The 26,603-nt window shown below is 41.1% G+C and overlaps 1 protein-coding gene across 5 annotated transcripts in view; it reads right to left on the bottom strand.

The window, feature by feature from the left end:
- The window catches only part of mllt10 (MLLT10 histone lysine methyltransferase DOT1L cofactor), a 53,702-nt gene that overhangs the window by 14,713 nt on the left and 12,386 nt on the right, over window positions 1-26,603 (bottom strand). For 3 of the 5 annotated variants that reach the window (XM_085468588.1, XM_085468590.1, XM_085468591.1), the window contains exons 3-12: window positions 23,369-23,423; window positions 21,000-21,109; window positions 20,461-20,564; window positions 19,165-19,258; window positions 16,196-16,285; window positions 9,756-9,854; window positions 9,117-9,453; window positions 8,203-8,421; window positions 6,672-7,163; window positions 1,349-1,509 (exon numbers count right to left, since the gene is read on the bottom strand). In XM_085468588.1, the coding sequence (XP_085324714.1) occupies window positions 1,349-1,509; window positions 6,672-7,163; window positions 8,203-8,421; window positions 9,117-9,453; window positions 9,756-9,854; window positions 16,196-16,285; window positions 19,165-19,258; window positions 20,461-20,564; window positions 21,000-21,109; window positions 23,369-23,423 (1,761 nt within the window). The remainder of the gene's footprint in view (window positions 1-1,348; window positions 1,510-6,671; window positions 7,164-8,202; window positions 8,422-9,116; window positions 9,454-9,755; window positions 9,855-16,195; window positions 16,286-19,164; window positions 19,259-20,460; window positions 20,565-20,999; window positions 21,110-23,368; window positions 23,424-26,603) is intronic. The other 2 variants (XM_085468592.1, XM_085468593.1) reach the window with 1 other exon arrangement.

Here is a 26,603-nt window from a genome sequence, read left to right as displayed (position 1 = left end):
CCACCATCTATCTTTCCATCCCTACTGTGGTGCTTGTCAGATGTCATTACATCACAGGACACTAGAGAAGGGGGGGAAGAGAAATGGACGGGGACGGAGAGAAGGAAGGTCGAGGGTGAGAGAAAGTGTGTGTGTGTGTGTGAGAGAAAGAAAGCGAAAGAGAGGTGGTAAGTGGACATGGGCGAAAGATGGGGCTGGGTGGACAGAGACAGAATGCAGACTTTGGGGACGTTTTGAAAGGACGGACACTGGGGTCAGTGATTGAAGAAGAGCTGCACCCTTCTAGGAGATAGGTGCTTTGAAAGGGGCCAAGTTGATCACGTTGGATGCAACAACCTTAAAACTGGATATCAGGGTTATATGAGCCAGCAGTGCACAGTGAAAATGAAGAAAAGCCTAAATATTGAGAAAGGTGTTGGATAATTCATTCAAAGTGCTTAACTGCTGCTTTTATATATGAGGTTTAAATGGAAATACATTTAAAAATTTACCATTTTTATTTCCATTCCATTATTCCCGCCCACAAAAAAAAGACAAATCCTTAAATGTTTCACGATGGGACTGATTTCCTTTAATTACGCAGCCTTGATTTCTCTCCACTTTCGCACATAATGTATTGTGAATGAGTGCTTTCCCAGCTTGGCCCAGAAGCCCCCCCACCCCCGTCACCATTCTCCCCATTGAGTGACATGATAAAAATCATAAACGTGCAGGCATATTATAACAACACAGAGCCTTGGTGGGTTTGTCTAGCATTTCATTATAGAGGAACTTGAATGTGTACTCGCTTTCAAAAAGAAAAGGAGAAAAAAGATGAATTATCAATGTTCCCTCTGTGTCACAAAAACAGATTTCTATCAGTTTCATTAATAAAAATAACTCGAGTATTTTCTCACAGACCTCGCTCGCTAGACGTAGGAAAAACTAATTAGGCTGTAGTTGAAATGTTAAGAAGACTTATTTTTGTGCTCTGAATGAGCTACAGCGACCCTCTACAGGTGCAGCCTCACCATTGGCTACAGAATAACTGAGCTGAGAAAACACAATGCGCACAAGGTCGGGAAACACACATTTCACAAACAATTAACGTGCGGAGGATTAACAATAGTGCTGAGAGATTTGGTGCGGAAGACGTTTAATTAGTGTGCTTTGGTTTATTTGTATTCCCACAGTTTATCTGCACTTCAGCTCAAAGATGCCAAAGATGTGGATGAATGGGCAGATGTAGAGGGTGCTGAATAGACTGTGTGTGCGTGTGTGTGTGAGAGAGACAGTGTGCGTCATGGTGGCTTTGATGAGCGTGTATTTCCATATACGTGAGTGTAGAAAGGTTGTAGCGCAGACTCACGTGTGTTGATGCCGTGCTGTTTAGCGGCGCTGTGGCAGTGAATGGAGAGGGAGGGGCTAGAGAAGGTGTGGGCTGCTGTTGCTGTGACAACTCCGAGTTGGCTCCGCCCATGGTGACGGCTCCCGTCCCTGATGAGGACCCATCGGCAACAGAGAAAACACCTGGGGAGAAATAAGCTGTTTATTAAGATGATTAAACAAAGAGTTTAGCAAAAGTAGAGGAGATCTACATTTCTGTGCCCTGCTGCCGTGTATGATGATTCGCTGTCACATCGTCATGGGTTACATGAATGTGGGCTTTTAGCGTCTAGTCTAAAAGTCTGAATAACAGACCGCTTTAAAATTTTACACCAGCCTTGATTTTTGGTACATACAATTTCTTTTGGTTTACACACTGTATGCAGACTATGCAGTTATTTTATACAAGTCAATTTTGACTTAGAAAGCATCATTAAATTTTTAACAGTCGATTTTTCTCAGAATAATTATTCATTGTTTTACCGCCATTATCTTGTTTTCATAATAGCCACGCACTTGCGCAGTAAGTGTAAATATATTTCTTGTTACCCGCCTTAAATCGACTTCATTTGACCCTTTTTAATAAAACAACAACAACAACAACAACAACAACAAAGAAAAAAAAATACAGGGCGAATGAATTGGGGGGGGGGGGGAAATCACCAGAGAAACAGAAATAAGGAAATTAAAGTTTCAACAAACTGCAGATCTGTTAGAAATTTAATGTGTCATTAATAAACTCAACAAATGTAATGAACAGTTCAGTATGCAGGCTTGTATGCAGTAAGATAGTTTAGTGTCTTTATAGTCATAAAAAAACCTGAACTGCAATAATTACAGAAACACACACACACACACACACACACACACACACACACACACACACACACACACACACACACACACACACACACACACACACACACACACCTTAAAATCAAATATTTAAGGACTGAGATGAGGGATAAGAGACGAAACAAAGTTCTTCCCTTTTGTGCTCTTTGTCTTGCAAACAAAACACACCAATTTTACCCATATGCATATTAAAAATAACAATTATATATTATAGTTAAAATATAAACTGCTGTAATTCACCCACGCATACATATTCCTGTATTTTAACACATCCACAATAAACACTGCGCTCTCTTATCTTCCTGCTCGCTCTCTTTCCTCCCCTCACACACCCTTGTGCTCGTCCACTAACTAGGGATAAACCCTGCCCCTGCCCCCCTTTGACCCCATCAGAGGAGGGGGGGAGAGAGAGGGGCCCCTCAGGCCCACAAAAGCCTGAATGGCTCAGGGCAGCACGCATTCACTGGGGGAACAAGAGATCTTTGTGCCAGGAGGGGAGGGGTGGAGGGGTGGAGGGAGGGAGAGGGAGAGAGATAGCACACTACATGGGCCTACATACTATTTATAACACTTTGTAATATGCACCAGAAAAATTGATACCCAAAGCAGGGCTGCTGAGACTCAGGGGGCATGAGCTCCTGCAAGATTTTTTAGCAGCTGGATTAGAGGCCAAACCAACAATTCATCAGAGTTTAGCTAATGCCATTGATGAAATGGGTTACACACAAAGGGATGGTGCAAAAACAGTGCAGGAAACAGGAGGAGGGGGGGGAAGGTTCATTTTAATTCAAATTTCCATTATAATATAATAATACAGAGGGTAATTTAAATGTCCCAAAATTGAATGTCATTTATGTGTCACAGTGCGTGTATGCAATATTTGATCCTCACTTTAAAAAAAAAAAAAAAAAAAAAAAAGGGTTTAATTTATTTTCCTGAATTAGATCACCAAACTAAACCCAAGTTTTTCCCCAAACTCATACAATTTTAATGAAAATATTCCCGCAAATTTAACAAGTACACTAAATTCATGTACACTGAATTACTCGTGCACACCAATTATATTTTCAACATCTACAATTATTATAATTCCTAAACTCTTTCTTTCTTTTTGCTCCAAATTTATTGATTCACAGGAATTAGCCAAAAAGTAGATTACAAGATCGACCAGAGGTTTAACATTTCTCGGGCTGAGCTGACAATTAAATAAATAAATAAATAAATAAATAAATAAATAATCTGAAAAACGTGTATTAGGGCCATTCAAAACAAAGCTGCTGTTCATCACGAGGACTTGCTAACCTTAACCTGTATTTTTGCTCCCTTTAAGATTTAATTACTGCTTTTCGTGGCAAGATTCTTTCAAAAGAAGACAAAGAAAAAAAAAGTATATATATTTATATTTCTTTACACACAAACAAACCTGAGCTTGTAAAACTTATAACCTATTTGTATGATCAATACTGTTAAGCCCCTGAAGCACAACAGCCTCCATCGCCCAGTTTTCCTGTTCCTTTTCCCTTCCTGCTCACTACGCCTGTAAGCTTGAAAAACATCCACCTTGATTAGTTCGAGCCGATATTATCTCACGAAGAAATCTGTGTCGTCTATATGCAGAATATAAAAAAAGATGACATTAAATTAAACAAAGTGCATGCCATCACATTCTGTTATTTAACGTCTGATTCAGTGTCTTTTCTCCTGGAGCCTTGCAGCTTGTTTTCCCAAAGACTGCAGACAGTTACTTCATCAGAGTTTAAACGTGGAGATGTTTATGTAAAGACAAACGTCTCAGCAACAGAAAGCCTTTTGTTTTTCTGACAATTTTCTACCACCAAAGATAAACAGACATGCATTTAGAGCCAAATCACGGACAGCAACTGTAACACGCACAACGAGTGTGTGCATCAGAAAATGTACGTGGGTTTGTGGTAGACTGATAAAGGCGTGTCGGTTTCAGAGTCAACAACGGCAAACTAAATTTAACAGTTTCCACAATAAGTATAAGAAGAGGCATATTCAGGTCTCTAAACTACTATTTTTTTTTAAACACTAGAAACTCATTTGCTACAGTTTGTTTACAGTTTAGTGAAAAACCTGGAAATATTCTGATTTACATTAAAAATATATATTATTTTTTAAATGTCCCTTTTTATAATAAATTCTCTGTTTCTTGTGACGTGGCACAATATCACACAATATCCCCCCAAAAAAGTACTAATTACAAACCAATCTCCATTTACTGATTTTTTACATTTATTTATCTATTTTTCCAGTATTGCCTTAAAATACTGACATTTGTGAATCTTTAAATAATTTCTTCTGATGTTACTTTATTTATTACACACCTGCAAACTTTAATAATAGACATGCTCATATTTTAACATTAAGCTTAATTTGTTATTTAAATTAAATCCTGCTCACAGAGTATTTCCTTGCTTTCACAACCTCTCACATGTGCTCTGCAGAGGTGACACCAAGCTGCTGATAATTGAGGAAATTCATTTTTTTTAAAAAGTGTTAGGGGTAAAAATAATCTCATAAATTAGCTAATAAATATAAGAATAAATGATATCTTTTGTTTTCTTGTCTGCTTTTCTTCTCTTTAAACACATACATAGTCACCAGTGTGAATAAATTTTGCTTCACCCAGCGTCTCTCCTCCCCCACACACCAAAACTACTGCGAGCTTGTCCGTCCCATCGGTGACCCCGCTGCCATCAAACATTAACCCAGCCAAAATCTCACCCCCTGCTTCTCCCCACCCAACACCACATATTTATCAGGCTAACTATCTATCCATCAGCATGGTGGAGTCAGCAGACAGGACAGAGGAGGGGGAGATAAACACCAAGATCCTCCCCATTACTGCCCTGCATTAACCCCTGGCTAAATATTTACAGTAGGAAGAAGAACACATGATTTAATTTCTCACAGTCGCATACGTATGATGCACAGTCATACATAACCACCACTGTTTGCCCTATCTTCTCTCGCCAGCTGAAGCCCGAAATGCCCCCAACTGCTCAAGGAAAAAGAACCAGAAAGTAAAATGGATGTGGAATCACAAACAAGCTCAACCACCTCTGCTGCAAAAAATTAAATTCAGAAAGCAAACAGAACCAGTCCTCCGACTCACCCGCTCATGACCAAAACAACTCAAATATAAAGTAAACCCACCTTTGAATGCAGAACAGAAGAGGAGTATTTGTGAAGACTGTAGTTTTAACACACTTAAGCTTTGAATGGTTACGATTTTGGTTTGATTCAGGCAGAGAGCTGCAAGAATACAACATTCCCATTAAAAGTACGACTCCTACACACACAATGCAAATCAAGACCGCCAACCATCCAATGCCTAGCAACACATTTCTGATCAGAATCTCATCATTTTTCACATTTTACAAATTGCTCTGTTGCAAACAACATAATTACTCCTGAATCTTCGCTTGCTGTGAACGCTGCAGTCCAATCCATCTGGTGCTGAGCTGCAATGTCCAAAACTCATCACAGCTACAAGTTTTAAAGCTACAGGTCAAGAACAGATGTAGGGCTAATCAATCACTCGAAACGATCACTTCTAGGGAAAAAGGACAATTTAGAAAAGCTTAAATCAAAAATATCCTAAATATGAGATAAAGACTCACAGAAGTCAGCCTAGTGATCAGCAACGGATTTGAGCTTAATCAGTGGATTCATCCGTAGCATGAATTTAAATAACCATGTCCACTTTCTTTGCGTGCACGTGTATGGGTGTCAACACTAAGAGCTCCAGGTGCACACAGCATCAACAGGTGAGTGTTGGTTCTGTATGCAGAAGGCAGGTAGGTGCGAGCAGCTGAGAGCAGGAGGGAGAAACAAAAGGGTGATGATTCTGGAAGAAAAGGGAGATGTGGGATGTGCGGGCTGTGCTGAGCCATTTCCATCAGGGAAACTCCAAAGCATAAAGACAGTTGCCAAGCAACTGAAAACACACGATGAGAAAGTAAAAAAAAACAACAACAACAACAAAAAAAGAAGGCATACAGACCACTTCCACGTGTGTGCAGGAACACACAGACCCACACTCTTACACACAAACATGGAGGTGTCACCGGCTCTGGCCATTTCTGATTGTCAATATTTAAAATATGCTGCCCAGGTGTGTTACATTCAGCAGCTGGAAAACCTGCTGCAACAATGCCTCACACAAACTACTTTCCTTTTGATCATTGTAATGAAACTGGAGAGCACAATGGGGTCTTACAAGTCACAACTACCCCATAGATCTTGAATGAAACCAGCACGGTTCCTCATTTCAGTTGCCAAAATTGATTTCATTATTCGCTCAGCTACAGCGAAACTATAAAGCTAATTCTGTCATGAGAACTGACAGACGGGCTTCAAGTCTCCGAAACTCTAAAAGGGGTTGTGAAACGTTGCTGTGCGTCACATTTCTCAGTCGTCCTTACCTGACCCAGTGGTTGTAGAGCTGCTGTTGCTTTGCAGACTCCCATTCCTGAGGAGTGACGGCGACTTTTGAATCCCACCGCTCACGCCCATGACCCCCAGCCCCCTCTCTCCACCTCCTGATCCTCCTCCTACCCCAACCCCTAATCCACTGCTGGAAACTAAGCATGGGCGACCTGAGAGCGTTGAGGACGAAGAGGAGGAAGGCGAGGCGGTGGAGGAGGAGGTGGTGTTGGCGGTGGAGGTGGTGGGGAGAGTTAGGGAGGGTGCGGGCTCAGAAGGCTTCACGTCTGTGGTAAAGCAAGGTCCAAATCTGTTTCGCCAGTTGCCCTTCTTTTTCTTCTTTACCCCATCTTCCCCTCCTCCTGCGGCTGCTCCGCTGATCCCCAGTCCTGAGCTCGAGGGCTGAGGCCGTTTGTAGCCAGTGGACCCAACGAGGCTTGTTGTCTCACTCACTGTGTGACTGTGGGAATTCTCATACAGCTTTCCACCCACTGCAATGATGAGAAAGAACAGTGTTTCCCATTGGTTAATGTGATTGTTACGTATTTTTAATAGTTAACCCTTTACAGCCGATCGGAGCGGGCACGCTCTGTTTTGCGTAACTATTTTTAAATCCCGGTAGCTCTGCAACCAAGTAAGCTAGCGCAATAAATTTTTTTGCATATGAAACTGGAGGAGTTGTACTTACATCTTATGCCATCAGCTTGTCCTAGGTCACAGTTTCCTTCCACATATAGCTTTGCAAAAACTGCATAAAAATCACTTGCAGCAACAAAAACATGATATTCCAGAAACACGCTTCGCCGATCCATCAGCTGTTTGCAACACTTCCTACGTCCATCAGCGCGAACTATCACATGACCGCATGACCTGCCCGAAACCGGAAGTGACGTCATTTTGCGGAAATGTAGTTTTTTTACGATCGGGGCCTTATGAGCTTGTGTTTTACTTGTTATGTGTTTTAAAAAGTTATGTTTGACTTTATGACTTTCTGTGTCGTTTCTGGGATGCTTAGGACTCATATTGCACTGCTGGAAATAGTTTATTTTGATGCATATGCTGTTATTTTGCAAATTTGCACTATAATATTTATTTTCGTTTTTCCTGCAGTATATAAAAATTGGTGTATTTCAAAAATAAAACTATGAAGACACTCAAAATAAATTTCCTGTGGTGGGAAACTAGTTTGTGTAACTTTTTTGTATTTACAGTTTTGAGGGATAAGCCTCTTAAATTTCTCTAACTAGAAATATATGTTAAAAAAACAAAAACGATTTTCAATTTTTTTGTAGTTTATTGCACTTTTTTGCAATTTATGTAATTACTATGCACCTAATGCAGACATATTATTAAAGTTTGGGCTATAATGGTTGTATTGATGTATAGCAACTTGAAATGCTCCCAAAAATGGCTCCACAGCATGTAAAAATATAATATAAGCTCTGGCGGACTTGGTTCTATGGTAGGTCTTAAAGGGTTAAACAAAAATTATATTGTTGTGTTTTTTTTAAAGAAAAAGAAGTGTGGCACCTGCTGAAGCTGTGGTTGCAGACATAAGAGAACCAAAGAGAGTTGTAGTTCCCTCTGAAGCTCCACCCTCTGAGCCTGGCTTCACAAGGCAGCTGCTGAAAGACGGTGGGGAGGAGAAGGTACTTCCACCACCGGGACGCAACGATGAATCTGTGAAACTTAGGAAGTCTGAGGAGGAAGCGGCAGAGGGGGTCTTGCTGGCACTGGTCAACAGGAGGCCTGGGTGGATGAAAGACGGGTGGGACAGGAATGAACAAAGAGAGGAGAGGCATGACACATCAGAGCTGTACAAGTTTCCAGAACACACTCCTTTCGATCATCTTGAGAGCGACAGAAACAAGATAACAAAAATAGACATTTTATCAGTTCAAATGCTCTCTATCTGCTCTACAGTCAGCCCTTCCTCGTCAAGCAGCCCTCCCTTGCATCAGTTTCTTGAAAGCGCACACAATGCACAATTTCTCTGCTAGACAAAAACACACAACTGACAAGGGCTTCAAGGCTGTAACAGCGCAAAACACAGGAGCACACAGGAGTGAACAGTGACTCCTTTCACGTCATGACCTCCCCACATGTTCCGTCGGCCTGTGTTTGTGTGCGCGGGGCTGTTCTCAGACGGGGCCCCAGATTACAGAGCCGAGACAAAACAGTCTTATCACGGCGAGAGACAAAAGTCTGGTGCCCGACTGATATCCAGTCAATGACACAGCACACACGGACCCATAAAACCAGAGAATCAAAAGTTCATTCAGGTTTTAAATAACGCTTTGCAATTTTAATGCATTTGCAGTTTTTCTTGTGGGTGTGCAGGGTAAAAATACCAGAAGAGCCATCGTTGCATTCTCACTTTTCTAACTGCCATGTGTGTGTGGGGGGAGAGAAATATTGAGATCCATTTGCAACCATCAATTCACCTTGATGGAAAGGCCCAGTTGAAGCTGAGGCAGATGTAGAGGAAGTTGCCATGGTGACCACAGCAGAGGGGAGGGGTTTCCCTGAGGAGGTGAGAGACTTGCGGCCACCCCTCGGTCCCACCGTGTGACCTCCACCGCTGTTCTTCTTGTTCTTCACCTCAGTCGCAGCCTTGACGCTGTCTGCAGCCAAGGCGTCCTTGGAACTGCTGCCAGAGTGAGCAGACGACACTTCCTGAAAGTTGGCGTTGGTAAAACGTGCTGCGCTCTCATCTAATCGCTTCTGCGAAGACGCTTGCAGAGAGGAGACACCTCCCCCTGAATTGCCACTGTTATAGGTCTGTAAGAAGGTTAAAAAAATAAATAAATGAATAGGGAGGGAGGGAGAGAGAGAGAATGATGGGAGAAAAAAAAATAGGATATTGGGAGAAAAAGGGAGGACAAGAAAATCAAAACAGCGGAACAGGAAGGGAAATTATCAAAAACACGGCCAAATGAAAAAGATGAGCGAAAAATACATCAAGGCCACAGGATGTTTTAGGGATATAAGAGTTTAACAAAGATAAATCAAGGTAAGCCACTCTGACTCTAATATTTAATCACATGTTACTAATCACCAAAACAAAGGAGGGGTGCTCTCACCTTCTCTGGGACCATGATGTTCGGAAGGATGAGGGAGGGGGACATGTCCATGGAGGTTTTCTTGTGTTTCGGTTTGTGCCGGTCTCGCTCCTTATGTTTCTGATTGAAATTGGAGGGGAGGGAAGAGAAAACAGATGAGTGAAGGTTTTCAGCACGTGAGTGAATGGAGGAAAGAAATAAGGACAAAGCCAGAAAAAAGAACCTTAGTTCTTTGGATATTTGAAACACTAGGAAAAGACTAAAAATGGCGAGAAGAAAAAAAAAAAAAGATTATGGGGACATTTTAGACCATTGTTTAAAAGTGCTTGGCGGAAAAGCTAATGTATGAGATGGGATGTAAGCACCTAAGTGGAGGAGACCGAGTCGGCGTGCATGTGTGTTCAGTGAAGAGAGGCAGAGAAAGAAGCCGCAGTGCATTTCAAAGACTCAATCTGAGATGAAAGCCTGGCGATCCACAAAAAACAAAGAGAGTGATGGAAGAGAGATAAAAGGGGACCAGGAGGCAACAACAATTTAGCATGCTGCGGTAAAGAGCTGAGCATTGCGCTCGTGCTGATGCGTGCAAGGTCTTGTCGCTTCACCCAATCATATCCTTTTTCTTGGGCCATCACAGCTCAATTTACACCCTCACAAACCTGCGCACACACCGCCACCCCTCTCTCGCACCCTTGAGGTGGTGGCTGGGTGCCAGTGCATTTACACCTCACATGCACGCCCCGCGCCCTGACACTTTTCTGTACGTGCGTACTAGCAGACGTAGCCTCACGTGCGTGCACTCGCGCACACGCACACTCTTGGAGGTATATGGTGAAAATACGCAGCGATCCTGAGAGACGACGTGGGACTCGACATGCTCGGGATGTTCGATGTCACAACAACACCGAAACACCATAATCGGCCCCTCCCCCTTCTCTTCCCCACCCGGGGTTTCGCTGAGGACTGATTGCGAGACGGATTGTGACAGTTTAGCCAGACTTCCTCTGCGAGTGGCAGTTAACAGACATCACCAGCCGAATCAGTAGATTGCAGCTCCAGTGCGACATCTCCGCACGCCAGCTTCCGTTAATGCTAACCGTTAATGAGGTTAGGACTTCTGCTGGTTTCTGTATTTCAGAGGATGTGTTGAAGCTTAAAACAGGTTCCAGTCCTGACTATTTTCATTAACTCCCTAACTTCTATTAGTTGGAGTAGTTAAAAACAGATTCAACTACATTTTCAGTATCACATGTCACAGCTTTTTACCAAGGCTTTATATCTTCAGACATAAGATCACCGCTGAATTTTTCATTTGAGTTTTGTAACTTGAAATGCTCTTTTGAGAAACACAGTTTTTTAAAAACTGCTCTTTTGGCCAAACACTGTTTATGGGGTTTAGTAATATTTAATAATAATAATTAATAATTCCAGTCTCATTTCCATAAGGGCCCCTCATTTGGGCTTATATTTACAGGAAACAAATTAACCACCATTTATTAATCAATAAGTCAGCTATATTTTATCACAACTGATGCTGGTTCATTGGCCATTTTTCCAGTTATCAACCAGCTGTTTGCAACTACCCTGAAGAAATGTGCTTTAGCTCTCACACTGGCTATAAAGAGTGCGAAAACAAACAGAAATACAGGGTAGAGGTAGCGATTTAAAACAGACAACAAATGATCCACGCTGCTTCTGCCGCAACACAAAGATGTTACGATTATGGCAAGAGGGAGAGTGACGGAGAGAAAGAGGTCAATTCTTTGGGATTCCCTTTTTGTTTTTCATTAACATTCCAGAGGTAGGTGTTGATGGACAGAGCCTGAGCCGAGAGGGTCGGATAACACACACACACACACACACACACACACACACACACACAGCACTGGGCGTGGGAAACACAACAAATGCACAATGTTACCCTGACACACTCTTATCAATCAGGTCAATTGATTATACAGGCAGAGACAAAGCCTTTCAGCATGTTCTGTCCCCTCTTTCTCTAACGCTGACCGCTGGCAGCCTGATCATTTGACATGTCCGAGAGGGCTTTGAGACTGTGTGGGGTAAATATGAGTGGTGGCGGGTAATGATGAGTGCATCTATTTATCAACAAACCCCTGAACAATGAACAATTCAGCAGTGGGCAGAAATCCTCTCCGTCTATGTCGAATGCTGATCACGTGCCCCCGAAGAGAGAGATTCACTTTTAAAGACACTTTTCCTTCTGTCTCTTCACAGTTTGCAGAATACAAGCACAGAAACCTCCATTCCCTTGTTCGCTACATCTATGTGTATTGAAATTCAGACTCTATTATTAATATGTATCAATTCATCTGACTTCATTTCACATACATTTTTCATTTCTTCAAATTACTTCTGTTTTCCAATCAACAGTCTGTAATTATTCAACATTTAATCATGTTAAATTTGATTATCTACACTACAGTTTTAAATAAAAAGCTCACTACCCAATTTGTTTCAGTACAGCTACGTTAAAACAAACAGCCCTATGAGGCGCACACATTTTGGCACTTTTCGTTGCTGTAACGCGCATAACAAGTATTAATGCATTAATTAATTATTTAAAATGTAACATGTTATCGTTTTATTTAATATAGAAAATGCCGGTACCAATTATGGGAAGAGAAACTATTGTCTGCTAATAATTTGATGTAGTTTCATATTTTATGGCTTCACAATTCAGCACAACAGCCTCAGGAGGACATCGTCTTGGGGGGGGTTGGGGGCAAACGGGGAGGGAGCAGGGGGTGAGGAGAAGCGAGAGAAGACGGGCAGAAAGAGAGGAACAGGAAGTACAGGGGAAAATAATCCGGCCTGGCCTAGCAGGAATTCCCCTGTGCAGTTTCCTGCAGGATTTCTGACCAGCCATTGTGTGTGTATGGATGTGTGTGTTTCCTGCGGGCCTTTTCTATGCGGCCAGCGTGGGGGATCTTGGCTGACTGCAGGGTCTAGCATGAGGTGGGTATACATCTGAGCCTCCAAACCACATAACAAAGGCATGTGAACGCACACACACTCACAAATCTGAGCATACTGATCTCTGACCCAGGAATGGGGATGGTGTGTTTATGTGCGCATGTGTGCAAGAGAGCAAGGAGGGGGGATACTCTAATGCTAATAAGGCAGTATTAACAAAAGCCAGGGCAGTAAGACCGAGTAGTACGTGGCCAAACACACACACACACAAAATGTGCCATACAATTCTAATTCTGATGCCACAAATTTCTACAAGTTAACACAATTAAAATAGATTCTCTTTTCCCCCCTCTGTATTAAAAAAAACAAAAAAATAAAACAAAACACAACAACAGGAGAAAAGTGAAAATTCAAAGCATCAAAAAGCGCTTGCAGCACACCGTCACTAACATAATCTACCGAGCTGATTTTCTCTAACATGCATTCATTAATTCTCCGGTATGCATTCTTGAAACACTTACGGGGGTTTCAAGATTAAACACAATGACGTATATTTAAATAAATTCTTTCCTTTTCTGCTTTTACCTTCAGAGAAAAATAACTTTTGGATTGGCACTTATATTTCCACAGCTCCACAGCTCATTTACTTTTCTGTTGATACAGACTTTAAATATGAACCAGTTTAAGTTAATAGTTATAATTGGACACTGAAATCATTTTTTCCACATCTAAAAAGTCCAAAGTTCACAGTCTTTGATGCAGAAACTAAATGTGTGCGCTTCAGGCTCTCCCGGCAATGAAAACTGCTTTAGGATATAAAATTATTGTTATTCTGGAACAATATCTCTCTTCATCTGTGCAGTGGTGTTAGATAACCCCGATTAAAAACGTGAAACAATCAACTGGCTGAAGCACCTTTAAACTCCTTTCATTCATGTCAGATAGTGATTCTGTGGTGAGCTGACAGGCTGAGATGGCCTTGCCTAAAGTATTTTCAGTCATGCACACATAAACACAACAGCTTTAAGTGTCTGAGTATGTTAAGCATTTGTTCTTGTTTGTTTTATCCAATGAGTCCTTCACCAACACCGACACCATCGAGCAGCAGGAGTCGTTGTTTTGATAAATCACTGCGGACTGCTAAACTCTTCCCAGTGATAAGCACAATCAAAGATGCGAGGATAAATCCACAGTTAAAGCACTATCATAACAGGACATGGATCTGGAGAGTTTAGAGGGAATGATAATAAAATCTATACAACTTTAAAAATGGCAGATAAACTGTTTATTGAATATTTAAGTAAATTTTATTGTGCTATTAAACTGTAAATATTTAAATATCTTACTGACAGTTTTTTGTTTCAACTGCAGACAAACACGCCAAGTTCATTTCTTCATCAACAACAAACAAACAAAAAGTAAAATTGATGACTTGACACTGACTGAAAAATCCAGATTTCACACAGCCTGTGATTACATGTTCAACTAACAGCCGTGAGTTATTAAGTCACACTAATCTCACATTCATTAAAGTTGTTATCACTGGTAGGCACAGAGGAGCTCAGCCACCCCAGCTGCCTGATCTCTGAAATACAATTTCATCACTCAATAGGACATCAGCTTCAACTAATTTGGTGATTTTAAAAGACATGCTTAGAGAAATAGTAGAAAACAGTGATGAGTTTTTAGATATGACAAAAAAAAAAGAAATACATTTTACAGTCAAGCTCAGACGCTATTAAAAAAAATCAAATCCATGAGTTTTTCTTCAGAGAAGCACTGATTAAAAATGAAGAAAAAATACCAAGTCCATTCCTTTCAAGGCCATCAGTCATCCATTTCAATGGAAAATGTAGCTAGGGTTTTAATCATTTTCATCATGTAGTAATACAAACATAATAGTACAACAGACTTAATTTTGAGCTCAAATTTGGTATGTTGGAGCTTTTAGAGAAAAGGGGAGATAATGGGGTTATTTTAAAAACACTACCTGCACAGCTGTGTACTTAGCTGTATGTGTATTAGGCTCTTTGAAAATATATAAATAAACAGCTATTAACCCTTTAAGACCTACCATAGAACCAAGTCCGCCAGAGCTTATATTATATTTTTACATGCTGTGGAGCCATTTTTGGGAGCATTTCAAGTTGCTATACATCAATACAACCATTATAGCCCAGATTTTAATAATATGTATTCATTAAGTGCATAGTAATTACATAAATTGCAAAAAAGTGCAATAAACTACAAAAAAATTGAAAATCGTTTTTGATTTTTTAACATATATTTGTAGTTAGAGAAATTTAAGAGTCTTATCCCTCAAAACTGTAAATACAAAAAAGTTGCACAAAATAGTTTCCCACCACAGGAAATTTATTTTGAGTGTCTTCATAGTTTTATTTTTGAAATACACCAATTTTTATACACTGCAGGAAAAATGAAAATAAATATTATACTGCAAATTTGCAAAAAAGCAGCATATGCATCAAAATAAACTATTTCCAGCAGTGCAATATGAGTCCTAAGAATCCCAGAAACGACACAGAAAGTCATAAAGTCAAAGATAACTTTTAAAAAGAGCAGTATAGGCCCTGAGGCCCTGATCGCAAAAAAGACTACATTTCCGCGAAAATGACGTCACTTCCGGTTTCGGGCAGGTAATGGCGGAAATGCAAAAGTTCGCGCTGACGTCTATTCCAACGTAGGAAGTGTTATGAACAGCTGATCGGATCGGCAAAGCGTGTTTCTGGAATATTATGTTTTTGTTCCTGCAAGCGCTTTTTATGCAGTTTTTGCAAAGCTTTATGTGGAAGGAAACCGTGACCGAGGACAAGCTGATGGCATAAGATGTAAGTACAACTCCTCCGGTTTCATATGCAAAAAAAAATTTTTGCGCTAGCTTACGTGGTTGCAGTGCTACTGGGATTTAAAAATAGTTACGCATAACAGAGCGTTCCCGCTCCGATCGGCTCTAAAGGGTTAAAAAAACAAAAAAAACAACAGTGTGTAGGGGATAGCACCCCCATACCAGTGGTATTTAAAAAACAAAAAACATTGGTTTTTCTTCCTTTTAGAAATATATTAAAGGGAAAACAAAACATTTTCTGATTTTATTACACCAACTTTTATGTAAAAAACAAACCTATAGGACAGCCAATCCGACAGATCAATATGCAACACGACTACACTGACCCTCCACAAAGCTTCGTCTCATTTGCCTTCTGCTTGTCCACAAATTGCTCTGCAAACTCATACGCGTTAAAAGCACGTAATATGAGCGAGGCCTTTTTATTTTCTGGGACATCTGGATAGAAATAGCTAAAAATAAATGAATAAAACTACATTTCAAGTTTTTCGTAAATGCAATTCTCCAACATTCATTTTAACTGCTGCTCAAAGTTTATACTGTGTATCTGCCTGTACCTCCACAGTGTGAGCATGTAACAATGAGCGCGTATGTTTCTGATGGAGCCACAATCGTGGGTGGGAGGCATAGAGAGGGTAAGATCTTAAGGCTGTCTTACCTTCTTGTCCGTGTCTGGGGGTCTATCCATACACTGAGTGGAAGAGTCACTTAAGCTTTGAGACCTACTACCCCGGCCCCTGCTCCTTCGCTAAAAGGTAAAGAGGAACTCCAAGTTACTGGATGAAGTCCACAGACAGAAGGCCAAAAGAAGGCCCCAAAAAAACCTCTTATATTGAAAAATAAAATAAATATAATAAACTGAAAAGGATAAATAAATTCTGACTGAACTCAGGGACAAGTCAAAATTCAAAGATCATTAAAAAAACATTAATGAGCATTGCATATAAAATATAAAAATGGCAGTTATAGGAGCAAGCTTAGTGACAGAGGCAAAAAAAAGCAAAACAAAACCCCCAAAAAGGCCAATACGGCCAAAAATAAATAAATTTCAAAAATTACATTTAAGGCCATTAATTTCACGGTAACAGATAACAAAGTCAAGCAAGTGTAGGAAATTACTACTCCATAGTAGGAAAACAATTGGTTTTTCTTAGTGGGCAATAGTAAAGATCTTAACTACAAGTAAAGTTGTATTTATGTTGATTTCAAGCTTCTTTGCCTGAACTAGTATTAAAGTGACTTCCTGGTACATATTTGGAGTCTTGCTATTAATCTCAGCCTCGGCCAGATTGCTGTCGCTGCCCTCAAATAACAGCCACACCACTCAAAGACAGATCTTTAACCAGGAACTGTGCTGCCTTAGGCATTATATGTTAAACTGACACTCAGAAGCAACTATTGAACCTTCTTCTCTTCTACAATACAAGGCTCGACCCTAAAGCAGAATTGAGAGCTCATCATTTCCTTCACCAAATTACTTCTGCAATAATCTTTTCTGACTAAAACCCGGGTTCAAGGCTAGTAACAGTAAAAGTTTTGCAGCGACCATCACCCGTGTGCCAGAAATGCCCAACCGTGCATTTACAATCTTCAAATACAGAAAGAAATAAATTCACACAACCTGAAGTAAATGTCTCTTTAATCAAGACTAAAGCTGGATAATCCAAGTTTCCAATTAAATTTAGATACTCAGCGATTCAACTGAAAATATGTAGCTAACATGGTGTAAATATCCATCAAGCGCCATTTTATGAAATCCATTCAGCTTTCTCCATCAATGTTTCTCTCTCATACATTCCTGTCATCCATACAGTGCCAGGTTAATGACATTATGCCCCACCATCCAAAGTAATTTATAAGCGATCAATGTAACAGCATGAGTCTTTCCATCGGCATTTGTTAACACTGCAAAATGTGTGTGCACGTGTGTTTGCGTTGACACCACAAAGCCTGCCTTCTCGTTCCATCCCACCATTGTTCCACAAATCATAATAGTTCATTCCTGTTTTTCACATTTGCTTTTCTCCCCCCAGCTGATGCAGAGGTGTGCATGCAAAACTGGTGGCACCACGAGTAATCTCTGGATACACATCCACCGAGTATCCAGATGTTACATTTTTGTCTTCATATGCCCTTTCATAGCTCTTTTGTGTCACTAAATTCTGCTTGATGGTGACATGTAGCTGGCCAGTGTGTAGAGGCCCGCCTTCGTGTGATTTTCTGTGTAACAGGCCAATAATATCTATCGGGATTTTATTTTTCCATTTTTAATGCAGCTTTTTTCTTGGCATAGCCCAACCCACAGCCAATGAAGCTGCTGTTGAGTCTGTTTACAAAGTAGAATGTTTATTAGGCCAAACACACTAAAATATGTCAATTCTGATATAGTCAGAAACAAATGTTGCTATGCCAACCAAACCCAGACAGGTTAGACTACCTCTCCTAGATAAGCTACTGTTTTGGTTGTTCGGCTTTGACATGCAAACTGCCGACTGTATGTAAAATTTGTATTGACATCACAACAACGAAGACTTTTGATACAGTGTTAATCAGTTTAGTGTCAACTCCAAGGAAATGGTAACATTTAAAAAGCCAGCAATAGAGTTCAATAGGCTCAGCGAGCTAAAAAATGTAAAAACATCTTTTTCCCCACTAGTACTATGTTTCACCAACTACTAAAAATAAAGCATCTGTCCTGAAAGGCCACAAGGGTAGCTCCTTACTAAAAGTAACACTGACAATTGCTTGCCTTGTGAAAATGGGGCTAGGCAGTCTTTGGTCACAATCAAGGCTGTAGTTAGTGTTGATGAAGCGCAGATGAACATGTTTACTGAGACTTTGGATGTCTACAACACTGAGTGAACTGCTTTCATGTGTTTTTATTATACCTGTCTCTTTTCCTATATCTTGTCTTTGACATATGCTCTCTGTGAAATAATGAAAGATAATAATTAAAACACTAAAACTAACACTGAAACTAACAAAAACTAAACTGAAATGAGAAGATGCCCTCTGGAAACGAACTGAAACTACACTGAATTGAAAACAAGAAGTCATATTACACAATTAATATAGCAACAGGCTCAAAGGGCCCCAGCAACTGCAAAGCCAGTCCACTGTAGCCAGTGCTTCCTTTGGACAAACAGATGAGGAAGTGGAGGGTGCGATGGGAGAACGGATAACGCTAGATGGAGTGAGACAGATAGAGGGGAAGGAAAAGGTGAAAAAAGAAGAAAGCTGTGAGACTGAGGGAAGAGTCTTTGAAAGTTGCAGGAAGCTGGCTAAAGGGAGGGGGGCAACTTGAAAGTTTGGAAAAGAAAAAAGGAGGAGAAAGATGTGACAAAAAATGCATTAAGGAGAAGGACACAGTTATGAGAGGGGAGATGGGGATAGAAGAAAAATAGCAAAGAAAAGATGATGTACAATTCACAAAAGTAGAGATAAAAGAACGGCATTTCTCACTGTGCTGAAAGTAAACCAGTAATTGTGTGATGTGTGTGTTATGTCTACATGCTTATCACCAATCGTAGTTAGTGGAACGGAAAACACATTCTCATCCACATGTTAAAACAGACACAATAGGCAAGTTATCTCTGGAAAATGACAAAAATCTGAGAGTACACTTACCAATTTGCTGTGATGGTATTTGCAATATCCACAGTATTTGACATTGTCTGCATCTGATCCCTGTTCCTCACATAACAATCCTGCAAACTGGGCACTGTGGTGGAGAGTAGTGGGGGGAAATTCAGACAGTCGACAAAAAAAATTATGATTTGTACACGAAGAAGAGGAATACTGGTTTGGACAAGATGAAGAAATATTTATTAAAATAAGAGAAGAAGAAAAAGAGGAAAATAAAAGGTCTACTTCCTTTTTCTAAAACAGGGCTACTGTCATTTCTGTTACATCACCCAGAGATACTGAAACAACTTTCATCGTGATTGTGCCTCATTGCACAAACTTTGAATAACGTTTTCAAAGTGTTTGAATAACGACTCAGATTGTAGCAGTGCATAATTACTTGGAGAAAACAATGCAGATTCAGTGCAGTACTACACTAATAATTGTGAGTAACTAGAAACTTATCCAAATACACACAAGCTTGACATCCCAGAGCTACATTACCAGCAGCACAATATGAAATTAGCTCATTTTGAGATGTGGAGTTCTGGAGTTTAGAAACTCCCGCTGCATGTTTTGCAGGACGTAATCCAATTTATTAGCTAGTTAGCATCCCATTAAGGAACAGTATGGATGCAAAACCCAGCTGCTATCACTTCTTCAACTTCTTAACCCAACCTCATTTCCTGGACTTGTGACAGCAAAGACCCTGCTGGAAACTGAGGATGTGTAGCCTCTCCTGGAAATTACCACAGAGGCTAGCTGTTGGATGATTTCTATGAGTAGCATTGGTGGCAATGCTACACAGCTGCTCCAATGTAAATGTGAAATATCCATTAGAATATGCACTCTGTAAGAACAGAACTACTTCTTCCTTTCATTTTGGACTGATAGGCAAGTTAAGTGCTTTAGTAAGTCCCTACTGCCTCTTGAAAAACAAAGTGGTATTACCAAAGAGTACTACTGCTAGCCGGTTAGCATTAGAGCCCAACATATCGATACATCGGCCAATACTAGCTGTTTGCAGATATAGTGGTATTGGCATTTATAATGGTCGATAAATGCGCTCAGCTCTTAAACTAATGTAAGACAAGCAATCATAGCAAACTACCATTAAAGGTCATGTTGGCAATATTAACATTTAAAGTTACTCAATATATATTTTCTTGCATGCTATTTTTTTTTTTTTGCCCAGTGCTGTCAGCATTAAAAGCTAGAGGTCTTAAAAGCGAGTGAACAGCTGAAGAAACAAAGTGTGTCTTTGTCAAGTGAGGTTAATGCGATGCAAGTGAGTCTCACCATGTGACATGGAAGGCCTGTCTGCAGCCATGTTTGTTGCAGGTCATACAGGCTCCAGTGGCTGCTTTACTCTCTCTCCCCTGGTCCTCACAGATATAACATGTCTGTACACGCAAACATACAGTTAGGGAAACCCATTTCAATTTAAACACATAAGCCATTTTCACACATGTACTTCAGATGATTGGACATTAAATGGACTTTCCATTGCCAGAGCGACAGCAGAAGGTCTATGTAATTATTCAGAGATTTCACAGGGACTGATCTGGGCCATGTGAAGTGCCTCCTGCACGATCTACCCAGGCGCTCCACCTCACTTAAGGGAATATTTCCAGTAGTGAGAAAACGTATGACACACACACAATGCCCTGTTGGGTGCTACAAATGAGAAACGGCAACTTCAGACAACGCCTGGACTCGGTTCTCCCGACATTATCCCAACCAGAGTGCACGTGTGAAAACGGCTGGACTTAATTACTCACAGTATGACATTATACATCTGTTTTTGTAAAGTCTAAGAGCATAGATACATTTGTTACCTTATTGTAGCGCTCATGTGGCACAGACTGGAGTACTATGGGCTCCATAGTTGACACATTAGCAAACTCCACCTCAGGTATGTAAAGGGCACAAACCACATGGGCCCAGCCTGTAAAGATACACAAAGAAGACTTATCAGACCCTCTACGTCTACCAGATATAGGTTCAAAGGTCATTTGTGGTAACATTTCACAGTTTACAAGTAGAAATGTTAACCGCCTGCAAAAGTCCTCAAAAGTAATAAAATGTGAGCGAAGTTCATTTTGTCAGTTTCAAGTTTTCCCAATATAGTAAAGCTTTACGTGGGAAGTGGACACAGTAAACCCAGAGGACAAACACTATTTCATCTGATGGTCAATCACAAAATTGACTTTTCTTTTATTTGTTTTTTAATGGTTGAAACTAAAAGCCCAAACCAACACAGCCACTGTGGGCCCTTCCCAATCACCATGCTGAATCTAGAGGTGGGAATACCCCATGATATGATGTTACACTATGATATGATGTTACACATGTTACACTACACTTTACTTACAATGTGACAGTATTTCAATTATTACCATTTTGTGCTATGCTTGGAATTGCAATCATTTATCACCTGTTTTAAACAGCAAATTATGTCAACAAAGTTCAACTTTAAGGTTATCCCCTAGTTGAAGCTACATTATATATAAATCATCTCCTTTAAAGCTGTGCAGTGTCACACAAACCTAAAAATGTAACTTTAGGGTTGCTGATAAGTCAGTGTGAACCTCACCTCTTGGAGTTTCGATCTAGAATCTCAAATGCTTTAATTTGTAAATTGGTGGTCATCGACCTAAGCAGCCATTCACTGAGCCTTAACACATGCACAGCTTCCTGTCAGTGAAGACAAACTGGGGGCAGCAGAATGACAGTGAGGCATAGGCATGGTGGAGTGGCAGCAGAATTGACGACGAGCTGAGGAGGAGTTGGAGGAGGTGAACAGGAGGTCAGATGGAGGTGGGAGTCTCCTGCTACACTGGAGGTGTCTGTTTTTCCCCCCCATAGCGGAAACAAAAACAGGCTTAAACTTACAGTTGAACCCCTGACCTGCCTTTGACCTGGTGAGCGGGACAGGGGGAGGAGGGCAGAGGGCGGGACACAGGGGAGGGAGCGAGTGTAAAATGGGGGCATGTTGTTGTTTTGAAGTCCCTCCAAGAATCTGGAAGAGGCCTATAAAACAGGACTATAAAACTGGCACAACCTTCCTCCTCAAACTCAGCGTTCGCACTTTAATCCCACAAGAACCGAACAAAGCATCGTTTTACCGACATCTGTGACGTCAAGAAGTTAACAGAGTCCACCGTGCTGAGACAAAAGTTAAAAATGAGGCAAAGGGCTGCGAGCTTCTGATAATGGCTTATTAGCTCCTTTGATAAACACTTGAAACATTAGGAGCCATGTGGTCTCTGCTGTCACAGTACAGTTATAAACTTTACAATGACGCTCCAAATCAACACCTGAAGTTTTCAAACTGCTGCCTCGAGTTTAACATGTCTTACAACCAACCTGTGAGAACCAAATGTGTTTCAATCGGGTCCCAATTAAATATATGAAGACAGATGATGATTGAAAATGATCATCTTTAACCTTAAGCTGTAAAATGGAGACCGGGAAGACGGATAAAGACTGAATTTCTGCCTTTCTATGCTATTCCTTTTTTCTCGGTCTGCTATATGTTAACATGATGGATCAAATACCCATTTCAGACCTTGCTCTGCTTTATTACGGTCCCACCTGAAACAACAACTACCACCACACAGATCAACAAGTGAAGAGGAACTGATGAGCGGAGTAACAGAGTTGGGGAAAAGATTGTGAAAGAAAAATGGGAGGAAAAACGAGGGAGAGAGGGGTCATGGGAAGGGTAAAATAAAAGAGAAAGTAGTAAAATGGTGTGTGTTAGTGTTGTCCTGATGCCTCCCTGCAGGCCTGGACACAATCCCACAGCTGTGCCTCTCTCAGCCTGACTCAAACACACACACACACACACACACACACACACACACACACACACACACACACACACACACACACAGAATATTTACAGTCTCCAACAAGCTGACCTCCCAATGAACCCAGTGTGGAGACTCCTCACAGGCTACGCACTATACCCATCCTGTCCCGCCCCCCCATAAACATACACACACTGACACACCCTCATAAAACATGGACTGGCAAGGACGCTACAGAGGCAGCACATACAACAAACAGCAACATAACTCTCCCAGCATGCTTACAGCCCTTAAACTTGCTGGTGACATGCAATTAATGACAAAATCCACAAGAGGTTAACCACAGATGGCAGCATGTATGAGTGTGTGTGCGCAGCTGAGAAGAAGCATACCTCCGTTGTCCGTCCTCTTGAGCGCTCCATCTTTGTGGGGACAGAGCTCGCACCTCTGTGGGTAAAGACGAAACATCATGTCAGAAACAAGAGGTCAACCTCATGTGCTTGCTCGAGGTATGACAAATATGAGTGTAAGTGAGAGGAGCTGGCCTGTCGCCCGGACTTGGGCACACGGCCAGAAACTCTCTGGGAAAACACCCTCGCTACCTGCCACCTAAGGTTGTGTTTCATCCAAGTGCATGTACTCAGTTGCAGCGGAAAACTTAATTTACTTATTAATCCAATTAAAGCATCGCAAATCCTTTAGCAGTAAATGGCATATGAAATAGACCTGAGCTGTTACTTTGCTTCAAATCTGGCAATGTGTTGCCATAAAATAACGATCAAAGGTAATCCTTTTACTCTGTTTCACTTAAATAAAGCTTGGCATAACAATTATTCACTACATTACAGTGGGGCAAAAAAGTATTTAGTCAGCCACCGATTGTGCAAGTTCCCCCACTTAAAATGATGACAGAGGTCAGTAATTTGCACCAGAGGTACACTTCAACTGTGAGAGACAGAATGTGAAAAAAAAATCCATGAATCCACATGGTAGGATTTGTAAAGGATTTATTCGTAAATCAGGGTGGAAAATAAGTATTTGGTCAATAACAAAAATACAACTCAATACTTTGTAACATAACCTTTGTTGGCAATAACAGAGGTCAAACGTTTACTATAGGTCTTTACCAGGTTTGCACACACAGTAGCTGGTATTTTGGCCCATTCCTCCATGCAGATCTTCTCGAGAGCAGTGATGTTTTGGGGCTGTCGCCGAGCAACACGGACTTTCAAGTCCCGCCACAGATTTTCTATGGGGTTGAGGTCTGGAGACTGGCTAGGCCACTCCAGGACTTTCAAATGCTTCTTACGGAGCCACTCCTTTGTTGCCCGGGCGGTGTGTTTTGGATCATTGTCATGTTGGAAGACCCAGCCTCGTTTCATCTTCAAAGTTCTCACTGATGGAAGGAGGTTTTGGCTCAAAATCTCACAATACATGGCCCCATTCATTCTGTCCTTAACACGGATCAGTCGTCCTGTCCCCTTGGCAGAAAAACAGCCCCATAGCATGATGTTTCCACCCCCATGCTTCACAGTAGGTATGGTGTTCTTGGGATGCAACTCAGTATTCTTCTTCCTCCAAACACGACGAGTTGAGTTTATACCAAAAAGTTCTACTTTGGTTTCATCTGACCACATGACATTCTCCCAATCCTCTGCTGTATCATCCATGTGCTCTCTGGCAAACTTCAGACGGGCCTGGACTAGAGCTGGGCGATAGAACGATAACGATATGTATCGCGATATAACTTTTACTCGATAGAGAAATTAAGCTATCGCGATAGACCTCGCCGCTCTTGTCCTCTTTAAAAAAAAAAAAAAAAAAAAAAAAAAAAGGTCAGCCAATCTAAATTAAGTAGCGCAGAGCCGAACCAATCACAGCCGCAGCGTCACGTCGCGTGACTTGTTACGTACAGCACAAGTGCCAAGCCACACGTGTGTTTGTTTGGGAAACAACCAGTGGGTAATGGAGCCAGCCGTAATGGAGGAAATGAGTGTGCCGACTAGAAAAATCAACCGAGCGTGACCGAAGAGAAAACAGATGATGGTTGCAATGCCGGAGAGATTGTCGAACGGAAGAGCCATAGAAGTTCCGTAGTGTGAAGGTATTTCGGCTATTTCAAGTCTGACAAAAAACAGAGTAGCATGCACTGTAAATTGTGCCGAAAGCAAGTCTGGAAATACAATAAACTGGTGCATGCGTCACACTGTGCGCCACGTTATTGTTTCGGTGAAATGAATTTCTACAATACTGTTAATTCTACTCTGCAGTGTTTAAATGCTTACATATACACACAGTTACTGTCCCTCCACACATACGACTCGGTTCTGCTTCTGTGCCCCAGCTTTGTTTACTTTTTCCCACCGAGGCTTCTAGACTTCTGATTGGCCAACATTTCTGCACGGTTAGGAATCTAGCGCCACCTGCTGCTTTGGCATGTTCATAGCAGCGTTTTCCTTCATTTCTGCCTTTACGTGTGAACGGGATTATTTTTTAAAACGAAAACGGAAAATCTCCGTTTTCAAAAATACCCGTGTACGTGTGGACGTAGCCTCAGTCTCTGACTGGAAGCGCTAATTCGTCATTCGGCTTTTGTCAGACTAAAGTAACTGTTAAAACTGTTTGAAAAGCTCAGCTATACAACAAGGAGAGATTGAGAATTTCCTTTTAGTTCTCAGTTTATTTGATATTGACAAAAGTTAGTCAGTTTTGTCTGTTCTTCTGTAAAACAAACTAAGATTTATTTTTAGAATTTATATTTTGTTTCTAAGTGGAATTGACAATTTAGTCTGTTTCGTTTGTTCTATTTTGAAACTTAAACGCTTTAGCGGCTGCCTTTTGTGTAGTTTGCAATATTTGCCTTTATCTATCTGAAAAAGTCTCATGTTCCTTAAGTACATCTACCCTGTTGAACTTATTATGGGAAATAAATATTTAAATAAAAACAAGCTGCTGATTATTTCACATTTTACTTGTGAGCAACGGCACATTTAAATCTTACAAATATAGTTATTTGGCTTATATCGTGATAGATATCGTTATCGCCTGAAATGAAAAAAACATATCGTGATATGAAAAAATCTCATATCGCCCAGCTCTAGCCTGGACATGCACTGGCTTCAGCAGCGGAACACGTCTGGCACTGCGGGATTTGATTCCCTGCCGTTGTAGTGTGTTACTGATGGTGACCTTTGTTACTTTGGTCCCAGCTCTCTGCAGGTCATTCACCAGGTCCCCCCGTGTGGTTCTGGGATCTTTGCTCACCGTTCTCATGATCATTTTGACCCCACGGGATGAGATCTTGCGTGGAGCCCCAGATCGAGGGAGATTATCAGTGGTCTTGTATGTCTTCCATTTTCTGATGATTGCTCCCACAGTTGATTTTTTCACACCAAGCTGCTTGCCTATTGTAGATTCACTCTTCCCAGTCTGGTGCAGGTCTACAATACTTTTCCTGGTGTCCTTCGAAAGCTCTTTGGCCTTGGCCATGGCGGAGTTTGGAGTCTGACTGTTTGAGGCTGTGGACAGGTGTCTTTTATACAGATGATGAGTTCAAACAGGTGCCATTCATACAGGTAACGAGTGGGGGACAGAAAAGCTTCTTACAGAAGACGTTACAGGTCTGTG

This window comes from Copadichromis virginalis, linkage group LG9 (genome assembly GCF_057382275.1).
Source record: "Copadichromis virginalis isolate Kocher_CV1m ecotype Utaka linkage group LG9, C_Virginalis_male_GT1.1, whole genome shotgun sequence".
Lineage (NCBI taxonomy): Eukaryota > Metazoa > Chordata > Actinopteri > Cichliformes > Cichlidae > Copadichromis > Copadichromis virginalis.
Note: the sequence above shows the minus strand (reverse complement) of the source record. Positions and strands in the feature narration are given on the sequence as shown.